Source organism: Vipera berus, assembly GCF_964194415.1.
Source record: "Vipera berus genome assembly, chromosome: 1".
NCBI lineage: Eukaryota > Metazoa > Chordata > Lepidosauria > Squamata > Viperidae > Vipera > Vipera berus.
The window spans coordinates 310,698,621-310,714,567 of record NC_138202.1 but is presented as its reverse complement, the minus strand read 5'-3'; the positions used below and the strand labels follow the sequence as shown (position 1 = coordinate 310,714,567).

General features: G+C 38.8%; 1 protein-coding gene across 1 annotated transcript in view; it reads right to left on the bottom strand.

Moving 5' to 3' along the window:
* Positions 1–15,947, bottom strand: part of USH2A (usherin) — a gene marked incomplete at both ends in the record, with an annotated part of 493,855 nt that overhangs the window by 241,601 nt on the left and 236,307 nt on the right. Inside the window, 3 exons of the mRNA XM_081312822.1 lie at positions 1,097–1,244; positions 11,387–11,558; positions 12,344–12,503. Coding sequence (XP_081168948.1) covers positions 1,097–1,244; positions 11,387–11,558; positions 12,344–12,503 — 480 coding nt within the window. The remainder of the gene's footprint in view (positions 1–1,096; positions 1,245–11,386; positions 11,559–12,343; positions 12,504–15,947) is intronic.

Genomic DNA, 15,947 nt, shown 5'->3' with positions numbered 1-15,947 from the left:
GTTTTGTTCCTATACTTGCTCCATAGACATTTAGCAAGCGGAGAACTTTACTTTGTATCAGGAAAAATATAAACTACTATGTTCCATTATTGTTATGGCACAAACAATGTAGGTTCAACAGAAAAAGGCTACCACTCAAGTTACTGGCCTACAATTAGTTATTTTGTTTTAATTGAGGAATTTCTTCTCCTTCCAGCATCCAGCAGATTCGATCATATAGACCAGTCTCTTCAACCTGGCAACCTCCAGACTGCTAGCTAAGAATTTGTGGACTTATATCCCATCAAATCTGTTGTATCAAAACATTTCCATGTGCTACATTAGAGAAGGCTTCCATAACAAGTGACCTTTGTAAGAAAATCTAATTTGCTGCTATGGTATCTGCAAGTAGTACAAATCATTATATATATATTCAAAAATTTTCAAGTGATTATTTTATTGTGTACATTTTCCTAGGAAGACTCCTGAGATTCTTCTACATTAAAGGACAGAAAGTAAATATGGCTCACAGGAAGTTTATCTGAATTCTAGTACTGTTCAATAGTCCAGACCCAGTAGCTCTTGGCTGTCTCTGACAATCTACCTGACAAGACCAGATGCACTCTGATATGATAAGAAAAGGAAAGACAATATGGACATTTTACACGTGTGTGTGTGTATGTATGTGTATGTATGTGTGTGTGTGTATATAAGCATATATGCATATTTACGTCCTCACAAGCATTTTAAAATGTACAGATTTGAAACCAATAGCTGGATGTATCTAGAAATCCAAATTAGTAAGATGACATAAAGAAAATCAACATGCTTAAAAGAGATTTCAGAAAGTAACCTTCAGTTCAATTGTTCTCTAAAGCATTAAATAAGAGAATGCAATACATGAGAGCCATCAAAAGGGAGCACTTTTGAGCCACTGAAACAGCAAAACAGGACTGAAAAACTTCAATCTCCAAGCTGTAGACAATGATACCGCTGCCGTATTTTATGTGCTAAAATGATCATTAAAAATTAAGCACCACATAGAAGCTGCCATTTAGAATATTAATTTACCTTTACTAATAATCTTTTTAACTTGAGGCTAAAACAGTTCACTCACCATTCATGTACTCTGGCTTAGTCCATGAAATGTTAAAAGAGTCAGAGGAATAGGACTGGACTTTAGGAGCTGGAACCCCTTCCGGGCCAGTTTTCATTGTTTTTACTGAAATAGTTTCACTTATTGTACATCCACCTGTAGTGCAAGCCTTTGAAAAAAAGAAAGAGAGACCAATACCAATACCCAACATGAAATATATCCACAGTGTAGGCTATTTAGAAAAGGAAATGTAAAGAAATCTACTCATTTTTTTAAAGGTTGTTTTTTTATCCTGAATTTCTTTTATAAACAACTCAAGGCAATGAACATATCTAATAGTCCTTCCTCCTTCTATTTCCCCCACAGTAACAACCCTGTGAGGTAGGTTGGGTTGAAAAGTGAGTGACTGGCCCAAGGCCACCCAGCTGGCTTTCATGCCTAAGGCAGGACTGGAACTCACAGTCTTATGGTTTCTGCCTGGTGCCTTAAGACTGGTGTTCATATGTTTAGTTCTCAAAGCAACACAGTTTATTTCTGTATGCAGTCTTGTGTTTGTTTGTGAGGAATGCTTTTCGCTTATAATCATTTCAAGAGTCTTTCCCAAGATCAGACCCCTCCGGAAAGGGAGGCTGTTATGAAGAGGTCCCTGATGCTAACATTGCTCTCAACCTCTATCTAGGTATCCCCCCCTAAAAAAGGCATTGGCATGAATAAAAGTGTTCTATGGAACAGGATCAGTTTCTTAAATGCAAACAGGCAGAACTGAAATATCTAGAACACTACAGTACGGTGTACAAATCTTTCCTTATTTAACATTTTCTAACACACTTGTGTTTCACATTACATTGGAAAGGGGTACTAAAAGTTGTTTATGGAATGGGTAAAGATGTAAACATTTCTAGATGTCCCCCCCCCCACACACACACACATGGGGCTTGGGTTTTTTTTATCTGGTTTCTTTGGAGTAGGTGAAACAGAAAGATGCTGAAATTTATGTTTCTTGTCTCAGCTCACTAGGTGGCAGCACCTAGCCAATATCAACTGCTGGTGAATCTAACCAGATCTTTTTATCTCCTCAGCAGAAGACTACTAGGCAATCCCAAATTTCTAGACTAGACTAGGAGGTTCAAAAAAAAAAAAAAGAAAAGAAAAGAAAAGAAAAGAAAAGAAAAGAAAAAAAAACACCCAAAAGAAGGAAATGACAAACCACTTCCAGACAGTTGTCAAGCCTCCCTGGATGAAAATGTCCATTTTCCCACCAGGAATCAAGTCTAACTTTACCTTTCAAAGTCTTTTCCTTCCATATCTTTAGTCCTTAATATAATTAATGTTTGCTGCATTTTATATTTGGCATAATTATAACTTTTCACTTGTATAATTGCATTCACTTTGTTAAAATACTGTAATAGTTAAGTATGTTTGGTATTAGAGAGGAAACTATAGCATCTATAACTGACGTTGTCTAAAAGCAAAATCCTATATGTTTTCCTTTGGCTGCAGAGAAAAAGGGACTGGATCCTACGGGTCGGTCCTCTTTGCTGAGAGACCAGCTCTATCATCTTCTCTCCTTTGAATATTTTACCTCACATTGATTTAAAATTAAAATAGTGAAGAATATATGTAGCTCAGACTTCAATTGTTGCATTCTTGGTATTCTCTAAGATGCTGTCACATAAGCTGATCATGAAACATTTGCAAGAAGAAAAGCAAGGGAAGACCAAGAACCCAATAAATTTAAAGTATGTTGTCTTAATTTGATTCTCCCTTACCCAGCATCCACTAAATATCCTTTTCTTGTTGGAATTGTGTGTTTCAGATGGTAGGTTGAAGAGCAAAGACTGTCTTTATTGTTATTGTTATTCCCATTTTGGAACCTTTAAAGTTGGACAGTGGAGAAAAATATTTTAAATAAATGTACCTGCCTATTTTGCAAGTCCCACTAGTTCAATGGAGCCCACTCCTAAATAAATAGATTCAGGATTGGGATCTTGGTACTTTGTTATTATTTTATACTACCCTTTTAGGTAGATACTTAACTGGTGTCTTTCTGTGTGCATTGTTTCCTTCCATTTTAATATACAAGGTAGAATACCATCTGCCTTTGCTAATTTCTCTTGGAAGAATCAAGCTGGGGAGAAGGCAAAACTTAGCAGCTCTTCAGCATGTACTTACAGATTTTGGCAAGCCTTACCTTATAGTCAAAAGTTGAATTTGGTATGTTGACAGTTATATTCAATCTGCTGATGGAAAAAAACACCCTCCAAACCATTGCCTTTGGTCTCTCTCTTTGCCACTGCATTTGAACATTTTATAAATGACAGTCAACTTAGCATTGATCTTTCAGCATAAAAAAAAAATCCTACTCTCAAAAGCGTATAAGAAGAACTGCCTAAAGAAGAACTAAAAGGTACATATAAACGTACAGTTTTAAAAAAAAAAACTTTAGAATCATGAGGGGAAAAAACTTCATGCGAAAGAATTATAGTAAACTGGTTTGCATTTTAAAAGGTCCTTGATCATTTTAACAATTACTGTATACACATTTATGTGATGATAAATACAAAGTTTCTATATCTGAGAACAGGAAGAGAGAATTTCCTTCAGATCTTTTGGGTCATAGTAATGCTTGTTTGTCCAAAACTATGCCTAGCTAATCTCAGCAGTAAACAGTCTTTTTCACTGATTCTCACATTCTTAGTCACACTCCCAGAGATTAATAGATAAAAGAGTCTCTTGCATCTTACATTGCTTTTTTAGGGGAATGTGCTTATATGGAGACTTAAGTGCTAAGAAATGGGAAGAGGATGTCTTCACCTAAGAAATCAATATAGGAAGACAACAGACAGCTTCTGAACAGTTCAACTGTTAAACCTTCAATCCTTGTGGGTCCAGACTGGAATTCCACTATGAAGGACAAGCAGAGGACGAGAGGGTGTGTAAAAGGAGGACTTTCTTGCTCTAAGAAAGAAGGAGACTTTTGAGAAAAATCTGGGGAACAAAGGTAGGAAAAGATGAAACGCATTGCTAAAGCACAGCAATGAAAGTCTGATTTTAGCATAATTACAATATTGCATATATAAGAAATTATAACTATCACAATTCCCTAAACAAAGATGTTAGAGAAGACTTAAGGAACTTGGTCCCCTTCATGGATTACTGCCTTGTCGTGGCGAAGGGGCTTGCGTAATTCAATGAAGCTATGAGCTATGCCGTGCAGGGCCACCCAAGACGGACAGGTCATAGCAGAGAGTTCTGACAAAACGTGATCCACTGGAGAAGGAAATGGCAACCCACTCCAGTATCTTTGCCATGAAAACCCCATGGACAGTACCAAAAGGCAAAAAGATATGACGCTGGAAGATGAGCCCCTCAGGTCGGAAGGCGTCCAATATGCTACTGGGGAAGAGCAGAGGGCTAGTACTAGTAGCGCCAGAAAGAATGAAGCGACTGGGCCAAAGCCGAAAGGACGCTCAGCTGTGGATATGTCTGGTGGTGAAAGGAAAGTCCGATGCTGTAAAGATTTTTTCTCCATAGGAACCTGGAATGTAAGATCCATGAATCAAGGCAAGCTGGACGTGGTCAAACAAGAGATGACAAGACTGAACATCGACATCTTAGGTATCAGCGAACTAAAATGGACAGGAATGGGTGAATTTAATTCAGATGACCATCAGGTATACTACTGCGGGCAAGAATCCCTCAGAAGAAATGGAGTAGCCTTCATAGTCAATAAAAGAGTAGGAAAAGCAATACTGGGATACAATCCTCAAAATGACAGAATGATCTCAGTTCGAATCCAAGGCAAACCATTCAATATCACAGTAGTCCAAGTCTATGCCCCAACCACCGGTGCTGAAGAGGATGAAATTGACCGGTTCTATGAAGCCCTACAGCACCTTATAGAACTAACACCAAAAAATGATGTCCTTATCATCATGGGGGATTGGAATGCTAAAGTAGGAAGCCAAAAGATAACCGGAATAACAGGCAAGTTTGGCCTTGGAGTACAAAATGAAGCAGGGCACAGGCTGATAGAATTTTGTCAAGAGAATACGATGGTCATAGCAAACACTCTTTTCCAACAACCCAAGAGACGGCTCTACACGTGGACATCACCAGACGGTCAACACAGAAATCAGATCGACTATATGCTCTGCAGCCAAAGATGGAGAAGCTCTATACAGTCAGTAAAAACAAGACCAGGAGCTGACTGTGGCTCAGACCATGAGCTTCTTGTTGCAAAGTTTAGGCTTAAACTGAAGAAAGTAGGGAAAAGCACCAGGCCAGTCAGGTATGAATTAAATCATATCCCCGTTGAATATACAGTAGAGGTGACAAATAGATTTAAGGAATTAGATCTGATAGACAGAGTGCCTGAAGAACTATGGACAGAGGTTCGCAACATTGTACAAGAGGTAGCAACCAAAACCATCCCAAAGAAAAAGAAATGCAAGAAAGCAAAATGGCTGTCTGAGGAAGCTTTGCAAATAGCTGAGGAAAAGAGGGAAGCAAAAGGCAAGGGAGAAAAAGAAAGATACGCCCAATTGAATGCAGAATTCCAGAGAATAGCTAGAAGAGATAAGAATGCCTTCTTAAATGAACAGTGCAAAGAAATAGAAGAAAACAATAGAATAGGGAGGACCAGAGATCTTTTCAAGAAAATTGGAGAGATGAAGGGAACGTTCAATGCAAAAATGGGCATGATAAAGGACCAAAATGGCAGGGACCTAACAGAGGCAGAAGAGATTAAGAAGAGGTGGCAAAATTACACAGAAGAACTATACAAGAATGAGCTTAACGTCCCTGATAATCACAATGAGGTGGTCACTGACCTCGAGCCAGACATCCTAGAATGTGAAGTGAAGTGGGCCTTAGAAAAGCTGAGCAACAACAAAGCTAGTGGAGGTGACAGTATTCCAGCTGAGCTATTCAAAATCTTAAAAGATGATGCAGTAAAAGTGCTACACTCAATTTGCCAGCAAATTTGGAAAACTCAACAGTGGCCACAGGATTGGAAAAGATCAGTTTACATTCCAATTCCAAAGAAAGGCAGTGCCAAAGAATGTTCAAACTATCGCACCATTGCACTCATTTCTCATGCTAGTAAAGTTATGCTTAAAATCCTACAAGCTAGACTCCAGCAGTATGTGGATCGAGAACTACCAGAAGTACAGGCAGGATTTCGAAGAGGCAGAGGAACTAGAGATCAAATAGCCAACATACGCTGGATCATGGAGAAAGCTAGAGAGTTCCAGAAAAACATCTACTTCTGCTTCATTGACTATGCTAAAGCCTTTGATTGTGTGGATCATAACAAACTGTGGCAAGTTCTTAAGGAGATGGGAGTACCAGAACATCTTATTTGTCTCTTGAGAAACCTATATGCGGGCCAAGAAGCAACAGTGAGAACTGGACACGGAACCACTGATTGGTTCCAAATTGGGAAAGGAGTCCGGCAAGGCTGTATACTGTCGCCTTGCCTATTTAACTTATATGCAGAGCACATCATGAGAAAGGCAGGGCTAGATGAATCAAAAGTTGGAATTAAGATTGCTGGAAGAAATATCAACAACCTAAGATATGCAGATGATACCACTCTAATGGCAGAAAGTGAAGAGGAACTGAAGAGTCTCTTGTTGCGAGTGAAGAAGGAGAGTGCAAAAGTTGGGTTGAAACTAAACATTAAGAAAACCAAGATCATGGCATCCGGCCCTCTCAATTCCTGGCAAATAGATGGGGAAGAAATGGAGGTAGTGACAGATTTTATTTTCCTGGGCTCCAAGATCACTGCAGATGGGGACTGTAGTCAAGAAATTAAAAGACGCTTGCTCCTCGGGAGGAAAGCCATGGCAAATCTAGACAGCACACTAAAAAGCAGAGACATCACCCTGTCAACAAAAGTGCGTATAGTCAAGGCTATGGTCTTCCCAGTTGCAATGTATGGCAGTGAAAGTTGGACCATAAGAAAGGCTGAGCGCAAAAGAATTGAGGCCTTTGAACTCTGGTGCTGGAGAAGACTCCTGCGAGTCCCTTGGACTGCAAGGCGATCAAACCGGTCAGTCCTAGAGGAGATCAACCCTGACTGCTCTTTAGAAGGCCAGATCCTGAAGCTAAAACTCAAATACTTTGGCCACCTAATGAGGAGGAAGGACTCACTGGAGAAGAGCCTAATGCTGGGAAAGATTGAGGGCAATAGAAGAAGAGGACGACAGAGAATGAGGTGGCTGGATGGAGTCACTGAAGCAGTAGGCGTGAGCTTAAATGGACTCCAGAAGATGGTAGAGGACAGGAAAGCCTGGAGGAACATTGTCCATGGGGTCGCGATGGGTCGGACACGACTTCGCAACTAACAACAACAACAAGGAACTTGGTGCTCCAGCAACTGTAGAAAGCTGCAGTTATACCCAGTGCTTTTTTTGTAAAAGAAAAAGGTGCCGGAACTCACACATGTCATACAACCCGCCTTGCCTACCCTATAAGGCTCCATCCAAAAAAGGTGCTGGAACTCCGTTCTGAGCGTTCTGTGACAAAAAAAGCCCTGGTTATACCAAAAAGATGACACATATACACTCGCACCCCAGTGACATTATCACACCAATGTTATTAGTCTGTGGTTTGAAGAGCTGTGGTGATGCAGTGGTTAGAATGCAGCATTGCAGGCTAATTCTGCTGACTGCCAGGGGTTTGATCCTCACCGGCTCAAGGTTGACTCAGCCTTCCATCCTTCTGAGGTTGGTAAAATGAGGACCCATATTATTGTGGGCAATATACTGACTCTGTAAACCACTTAGAGAGGGCTGTAAAGCATTGTGAAGCAGTAATATAAGTCTAAGTGCTATTGCTATTGCTATTTTTACAAGTATGTACATGTCAAGAATAAAATTGCCAGCAGCAGCATTTGGATGATGAAGTGATTGAATAAGTTTCATCATTTGCCCATTGCTTAATCTGTACCCGTAACTTGGTGTTTCTGGATGTACTGATGAGAGCTGATGCAGCCATTTTAGAAAAGCTATGCTAGCAAATTTAAGGGAGTGGCATAATGATTTGTACTCTTGCCCTGAATTGCATTTCTTTTTTCTGAAACAGTTCTTTTGGACAATCAGTAACCTTGGCAATGGTGCCATTCCTGAAGTATTTTATTTGAATTTAACAGAGTAACAGAGTTAGAAGGGACATTAGAGGTCTTCTAGTCCAACCCCCTGTTCAAGCAGGAGACCGTATAGCAATTCTCTCAATATATATTCCTAGTGGCATTTTAAGGAGATATGTCATTTTCTAGGTATATGATAACAGCTCTGTGAGACTCTGTCAGCAGTGTGACAGAAATCAGAACAAGCACTGCCTAAAGTCCAAGTGTATCCTGATCTCTAAAGTGAAGGATTGGCTGCCAATCCTTCTAACAAGTGGGAGGGGTCTATCTTGCCTTCCCTAAGGAGAATAGCCAGGGTTTAAAGACTTTCCTGAACATTATCAGGGTGGGAACTGTCTAGATCTCAAGGGGGTTAAAGATGGAAGCTTAAACTCAACTCCTGGCCCCTGCATCCAGCCAGGTCTGTTGGAAGAAGCAGTTTGCCACTGACTACTTCCGAAACTTGTTTTTTTGGTCTTTAAATCTCCTACTCTAGTCCTGGAATTCTTGGGTGATCTCACCATCCAAGGCAGTTACCTCCTAACTCAACAGGGCTGATCCTGTCTTAACTTTTGAGATCAGCTCAGTTCATCTAAGTCATGGGTGTCAAACTCAATCATGTCACATGACATATCATGACATTTTTTTGTCTTTTCGGAGCTGGGATGGGTGTGGCCTGCGCATGACACATCCAGTCCCTGGGCTGCCAGTTTGACACCCCTGATCCAAGTGCTTCTTTGGTAAAAGCAAGCAAATGAACAAAAACCTCCATGTGCAATGAAATTAATTTGCTGCCTCAACAGTTACATTCCAAGTTAAATTGTTGTAAAAAAAATCAGTGTTATTGGGGTTTTCTTTTTAAAAAAAGATAATAAACTATGCTGAGGTAAGCCAGAATAACAATCCCATCATTACTGCGCTGAAATTCTTTCCTTGTTCCTAACTTCCATGGGTTAGGAACCTAAAAATGAACATTTTTTATTCTAGTGAATATTTGTAAGCTACTTAAAGTCAAGGAGGGGAAGGGTGGTATGTAAAACTTGAATTAAGTAGCTAGAAAATTAATAAAGGATTCTGTTAACTGTTACAGTTACTTTGCTAAATAGTAGATAAAGGCCAGATTTTATCAGTCTGGATTTCAAGGCATAATTAATTTGAAGGTCTTTGCTCAGATGGACTTTGAATCAAAACCTTATTGTTATTGGAAGGTAGATTATTTTCTTGTGGCATAATCTGGCACAATATTTAGAGCATTCAAGAGCATGTTGAGCAAAATGAATGCATACAGAGTGTCTACACATAAATGTAAATGTATTCATAATCAAGAGCAGAATATTTTCTATGGCATTTATGAAAGCAAATGTCCTTATATAGGTATTACTATAAAATGATGAGAGTGTTTAAAACAAACAGGGACAATCTCATGTTTATATTCAAGATATTTTCAGTTGTATCATGGAACTTAAACTGTTCTTTAATCAAAAAGCAAAAGGAAATGACTGCACAAAATAATAGCAATGACATTTAAAAGACATTTTAAGTGCTTGTAGTTTTCAATAAATATTTTTCCCTTCTAGTTTCACATGCTCACCATTTTAACAAGCAGGAGAGAGAGAGAGAGAATTATCATCTTCCTTGATATAAGGAACAATTATTATTACCTTAATGACTGTATCTCTGAGTATGTCCATAAATGTCACAAATCTTTCTCTCCCAGATCTTCTTGGGTATTTTCTATCTTGAAGTTGAGAACCTCCAGTATGATCTTCTAATTGAGCTACAATTCTTATCAATCCTGACCTAGCTGGAGATACACAAAGTTTACAGCTGCCCTAACCCTGCTCTTCCATCAACCCATTCCTTTCTCCAGGCCTATATGGCAATTGATCTTAGGAATCTTGGTGGAGCAGTGGGCTAATGCCTCCTTAAGTAACACCAGCTGCCTGCAATTAGTGCAGGTTCGCATCCCACCAGGGTCAAGGTTGACTCAGCCTTCCATCCTTCCGAGGTAGGTAAAATGAGGACCCAGATTGTTGGGGGCAATTAAGCTGACTTTGTAATAATGCTGCTTGGGGTGGGTGTGAAAGCCCTAATAAGCAGGCATATACATAGAATGAAGGCTACTGCTAAGCTTGTAAGCCGCCCTGAGTCTTCGGAGAAGGGCGGGATATAAATGGAATTTTTTTAAAAAAATTCTCCTTTGTACAAGAAAGTAGCACTGAACAGGCTGCAGGACCTTGAAAAATAGTTCTTGGACCTAGGAACTTTAGAGAATACTGCATTTCCAAAGAGCTTTGGACTCTTGGGGCCTTAGTAAGAGTAAACTGGAAATTGATTCTGAATGATGAAATAGAAGGCAAGATCATTTCCAAAGACAAGAAAGTAGAACAGCTCAAGAAGAAAAAAAAGGCTTTTGTTAGGAGACTCCCAAATTGCAACTTGTCTATAGGAGTTGCAATAGTGCATAATCAACTGTGAAAGAGCTAAACTTTTAGGTAAGAGCTCTATGATATTTGCATATAAATATGACTGCTAAAATCTTGAACATTTCTTTTATAACATGAATGTAATCCCCTAAATGAGTTCAAAACATTTTAATTTTTTTTTTAATTGGAAGAAAAAGAACCAGTATGGCATAACGGTTAAAGATGTTGGACAAGAAAAGAGACCCAGATATTAGCCCATACTCAATCACAAAAGATTTTGGGTAACTTTGGGCCAGTCATTCTCTTTTAGTTCAGCTATCTCACAGTGTTGCTGCTTTGAGAAAAAATCAGAGAAGGAAATGCTATGTACAACACCTTGAGGTCTTGAATAAAAACAGGATGCAAATCTACATTTTGTTTACTAATAATCAGGCTGGAATACCCAATTCACTAAAGTAAGAAATAAAATGGGGCCATTTTTTTCAGATCTGCTTCTTTCCGTTATGATTCTTATGTATTGAATTGCCAACCCTTTTCTGTCTCTGTGATCCAATTTGACTTGGGTCATAGAAGACTTGATTTTTCCCCACACCTATTTTGAAACAAACTTTCAATTTATTCTTTTCCTTTAATGTGCTATATGAAAACTTAGCCAGTTTGAGTTCCATCACAACAGATAAAAGAAAATATAGATAACACATATAGAAGCTATCATTTGCTCAGCTGTCACATTTATTACTGTCCCCAACTTACTGCTAACTTGACGAAGTATTCAGTACCAGGGGAAAGGTCTTGTATAGTATAGTTCTGAAAAAGATCTGTAGAGTTATAAATTGCATCCCAAACTATAGATTTTTTCTCTTTCTTCGCAATGTACAGGATATACCTGTATACCAGTCCATTTATTTCCTTTGGAATATCCCATCTGCAAAAAGAAGCAACATGTAATTATACAACAATTAAAGAGGGCAGTGAGGGAATATGTAATATTTACTTAGAGCAGGGGTCTTCAAACTTGGCCCTTGGGCCTGGCTGAGGAATTCTGGGACTTGAAGTCCACAAGTCATAAAAGGGCCAAGTTTGAAGATCGCTGACTTAGAGAGTGAAAGCTAATGTAGTCATCAAGCAACTTGGGGCAAGTATTGAAGAACAAATAAAGTAACATAGAAAACTTTTTAATATGAAATTTGTAGCACGGGTGCAAATTATTTTGATATTGTGTTTAGAGTGATCATATCTTGATCATATCACAAAGTCTTCTTCCTGTATTACTATTTGCACAGAGGCTATGACCATATGTAGGTTACACTGATTGCATAAAGACTAATGGAAATTAACTTGGCAAATGGTAATCAAAGATTTACAGAGCCACTATACTAATCACTTCTGTGCATTTAATCATAGTAAATGTATGTTGCAGACCTTATTTGTGATTTAATTCACTAGGATTCTTGCATAAATTGATACTATATGTGTCACAGGTAGAAAAAGAACTTGGAGCTTTCATTCTTTAACCCTTTCTTATAGGACTTGGCTTCCAGACTCTTCATCATCTTGGCAGTCCTTTTTAAAACTTGCTCCAATCTGGCACTGACCATTTAAACAATGGGACCCAGGACTAGACCTAGTTAGCTGAAGTGCCCAGAATAAGAACTCAAACAATTGTACCACTCCAATGCTACTGAGGAAAAAGAACAAATTTTACTTAACTGTGCTTCTACTGTTCTAGAATCCAAAATTATCAGGACTGGCACATCCACGTGAACTGGGGGGAGTTCCGTTGTAAGCACTGTGACCTGGGTACTGTTTTTGCAGCCAACCATTGTACAAGCAGAGATTAGAAAGTGGTATGGTGTAAAAACTTTTAAATCTACAAAAAGGGGATAATAGACATGAATAGTCATTGGATTTAATAAAGCATTCTCAAATATTTATCTGTCATATGTCTGTACATTTTTTTTTAAAAAATAGGACATTGTAAATGTCAATTAGTTACCACTCATATAAAAATAGCTCCTGAATTATAGTGAAAAATATAATATAGGAAATGTAATCATACAAATTAATAATAAGAATATGTAGCTAAATTAATTTTTATATACTGATTTAGGATTTTGTGACTGGTATCTGTTGGGCAATATTGGGCTTCAGGTTTTAGTGACCCATCATGTAGACAACAGATTTCCTGGCAATTTGGCTGGCAACTTCAGAGACATTGTGGTCTGCTGGTAACTGAGAAGAGACAGGGCTCCTGTCTTTGTAGCCTGGAATTCTGCTGCTAATTAGTCTTTAGACAAACTGGTTTCTGTTTGGTGCAGGTTGATAGGGGTGGTCTCTCATTGGCTCTTTGTGCTTGATTCTGATTGGTTGCTTTGGTGGCATTGGTTCTTGATTGGTTCTTTGTTCATGTCAGCTTGCAATTGACCAGGGATTTTCCCAAGCATTGTTCAAAGATACTTAAGAGGACAAGAAGCAATGGATGGAAACTAGTCAAGGAGAGAAGCAACCTAGAACTAAGGAGAAACTTCCTGACAGTTAGAACAATTAACCAGTGGAACAACCTGCCTCCAGAAGTGGTGAATGCTCCAACACTGGAAGTTTTTAAGAAGAGACTGGACAGCTATTTGTCCGATATGGTATAGGGTTTCCTACGTGAGCAGGGGGTTGGACTAGATGACCTCCAAGGTCCCTTCCAACATCATCATCATCATCATCATCATCATCATCATCATCATTATTATTATTATTATTATTATTATTATTATTATTATTATTATTATTATTATTATTATTATTATTATTATTATTTTATCATTTTTGAAGGGTTGTGCACCACAACTTAGAGAGTGCAGGGTATCATTTGGTGATATAGGAACATTTGGAGTGTCGGAGCTGAAACTTGTCATCTTTCCCCCTAGGATGTTCAGGATGGGAATGGCAAACCAACCTTTCCTGCTCTACATTTAACATCTACCCTGCCCAGTCAACAATTGCTATTTTTCCAATCAGTTTTAGAGGTGATGATGACAGCTTTTAAAATTGGGAAAGAGTAGTTTTTTCTTAGCAGTGTCAGACTCTTGTTTTTATTCATAATGCATTACAAAATTAATAACAAAAACAAAAACAACAACTTGCTGCCACTTCAACTGTTCATTTTAAATAAAAGCAAGACTGAAATGAGATCTTTATTTTTAGGTACCAAACCCCCCCCCCACAACTGATTCCCCCTCCTAGATATAATATGATAAATAAACACAAAAATAGGAGACAGAGATGTTAACAAGTTTCAACAGCCTTGGTTGAATTCTACCAACAATGAACTACATGAACCACACCTTTAAATCAAACCAACATCAATTACTTGCCACATCTGATCCAATTTATACTGCTTGTCGGAAATTGACCTACTCAAGTGCTTCATAATGGATCAATTGCTTCAACAGATGCAGGTAGAAACATAAATCTAAATCCTGGTCTCTCCCCTAAAACTCTAAGGTTACTGTTTGTCAAGCCCTCCTGATTATGGCTTCTTGTTTTCCATTTGCTTGATTGGATTATTTGCATAAGAGCAAATGCAGGCAGTTGTGGACATGAAAAACAGATCATTCTTTGATGCATTAGAAATGATTCGGCAAAAATTATCGGGAGTTGCCTTGATAAGAAAGGCAACTCAGCATATGGAAGTCTCATGGATTCATGTCAAATAAACTACAATTTACTCTAAAGATCACAAGTTATATGCTATTTAACAATTGATTTTATGCCTTTCTTGCAGAAATTTCATTGATTTCAATTTACAAAGTGAACCAATAAACAGACAATGATTTCCTTTTAAATTTCTACAGAAATTGAATATTTTATTATGTTATTACTCACACCCACATTAGTAAATTAAAATCCAGTCATTGCCCTTTTTAATCTGTAAGGTATCATATTTATCAACAGCATAGCTCATTCTAGCTAAACTGTTTAATATAATGACATGTTTCAGCCTTTATTCCACACTAAAGATTTGGTTGAACACACTTTCTTTGCTATTTACTTCTTCACAACCATATCGATCACTAAACTTGAAAAGTTTACATTTGCGGGGGGGCGGAGCCAGCTGTCAGAGCGGGCGGCTGTGTGAACGGAGTTCTCTCCACGCACAACCTCTCACCCAGTGTTCGCGGGGGCTTTTCGGAGCTTCAGGAGGTCCTGTAGGGGCATCCGAAGTCGCAGGCAGCCCGGAGAACCTTCATGAGCGGCGGTTCGTGTTGGAAATCCGGAGAAGTCTGATGCGAGCGAACCGGGGAGAAGGAGGCCAGTAATGGCCGACATGAAGATCTGACAGAGGGACGGAGCTAGCACGTAAGCAGCGGGACAACGGTGGAGCGGAGCTGACGGAGAGTATATCCGAATATCTAATAGGAAGCGCTTAAGAAAGAGGTACTGGTTTGAAGCGGGAGCCTCACAGAGAGGGAATAAGCGGCGATAGAAGTCTCGAGGGAGGCGTTTGGCAAAAACAGCAAGGAAAAGAAATTCGAGGACTATAGTGACTATATGACTGTTAGAGACTGAACTCTGGATTGTCGGACGTGAAAAGTGATCAGCTTGGTTTATCCTGGGCTTTCCTGGTAAATTTTGAACTTCTGAACTTTTGAAACTTTTGAAATTGTACTCTACTTGTCACGGGCGGCCATTTGATATAGCAATTTAGTAATTGGAGGTTTGTTTAGTGGGACACCTACTGGTCTTTGACAGTAGAAGAAGACGGAAAAGGTGTCAACTACTGCGCCGGAAACGGGAAAAAAAAAAGAACGTGACTTTGAATTTACTCAGACATATATACTATAGAATTCTATTATATAAATTGCTTAGTTGGTAATAAGTATCTGGTGGTAACTGTTTTACATACCTTTTGTCATAGAATTAAGAGGTTTATATAAGACTCAGGGTACTATATATTGATAAAACGTGTGTTACAACCGGGGAACCATGACAAGTATTTCGGGAGCAACTAAGCCTAGCGCTGGCAAAAAGGTGGCAACACAGGGACAAGGGATGGCCTCAAGTCCCTCCAATCAGAAGTCTATAGAGGATATGTTACAAAGGGAAAGATCTAACTCAAATTCTTTTAAAGATCTACATGCCCTGTTGCAAAACCTACACGAGGTAATGGCCAAAAACCATGAGGAGATGAAGAGAGAAATAGGCCAAATAAGAAATGACACTGGTGAATTAAAGGGGAAAATTCAAGCGATAGATGACAAATTCGAAGGGATTCAACAACAATTAGTCAAAAATGAACAAAGACTTCAAGATATGGAAGCTA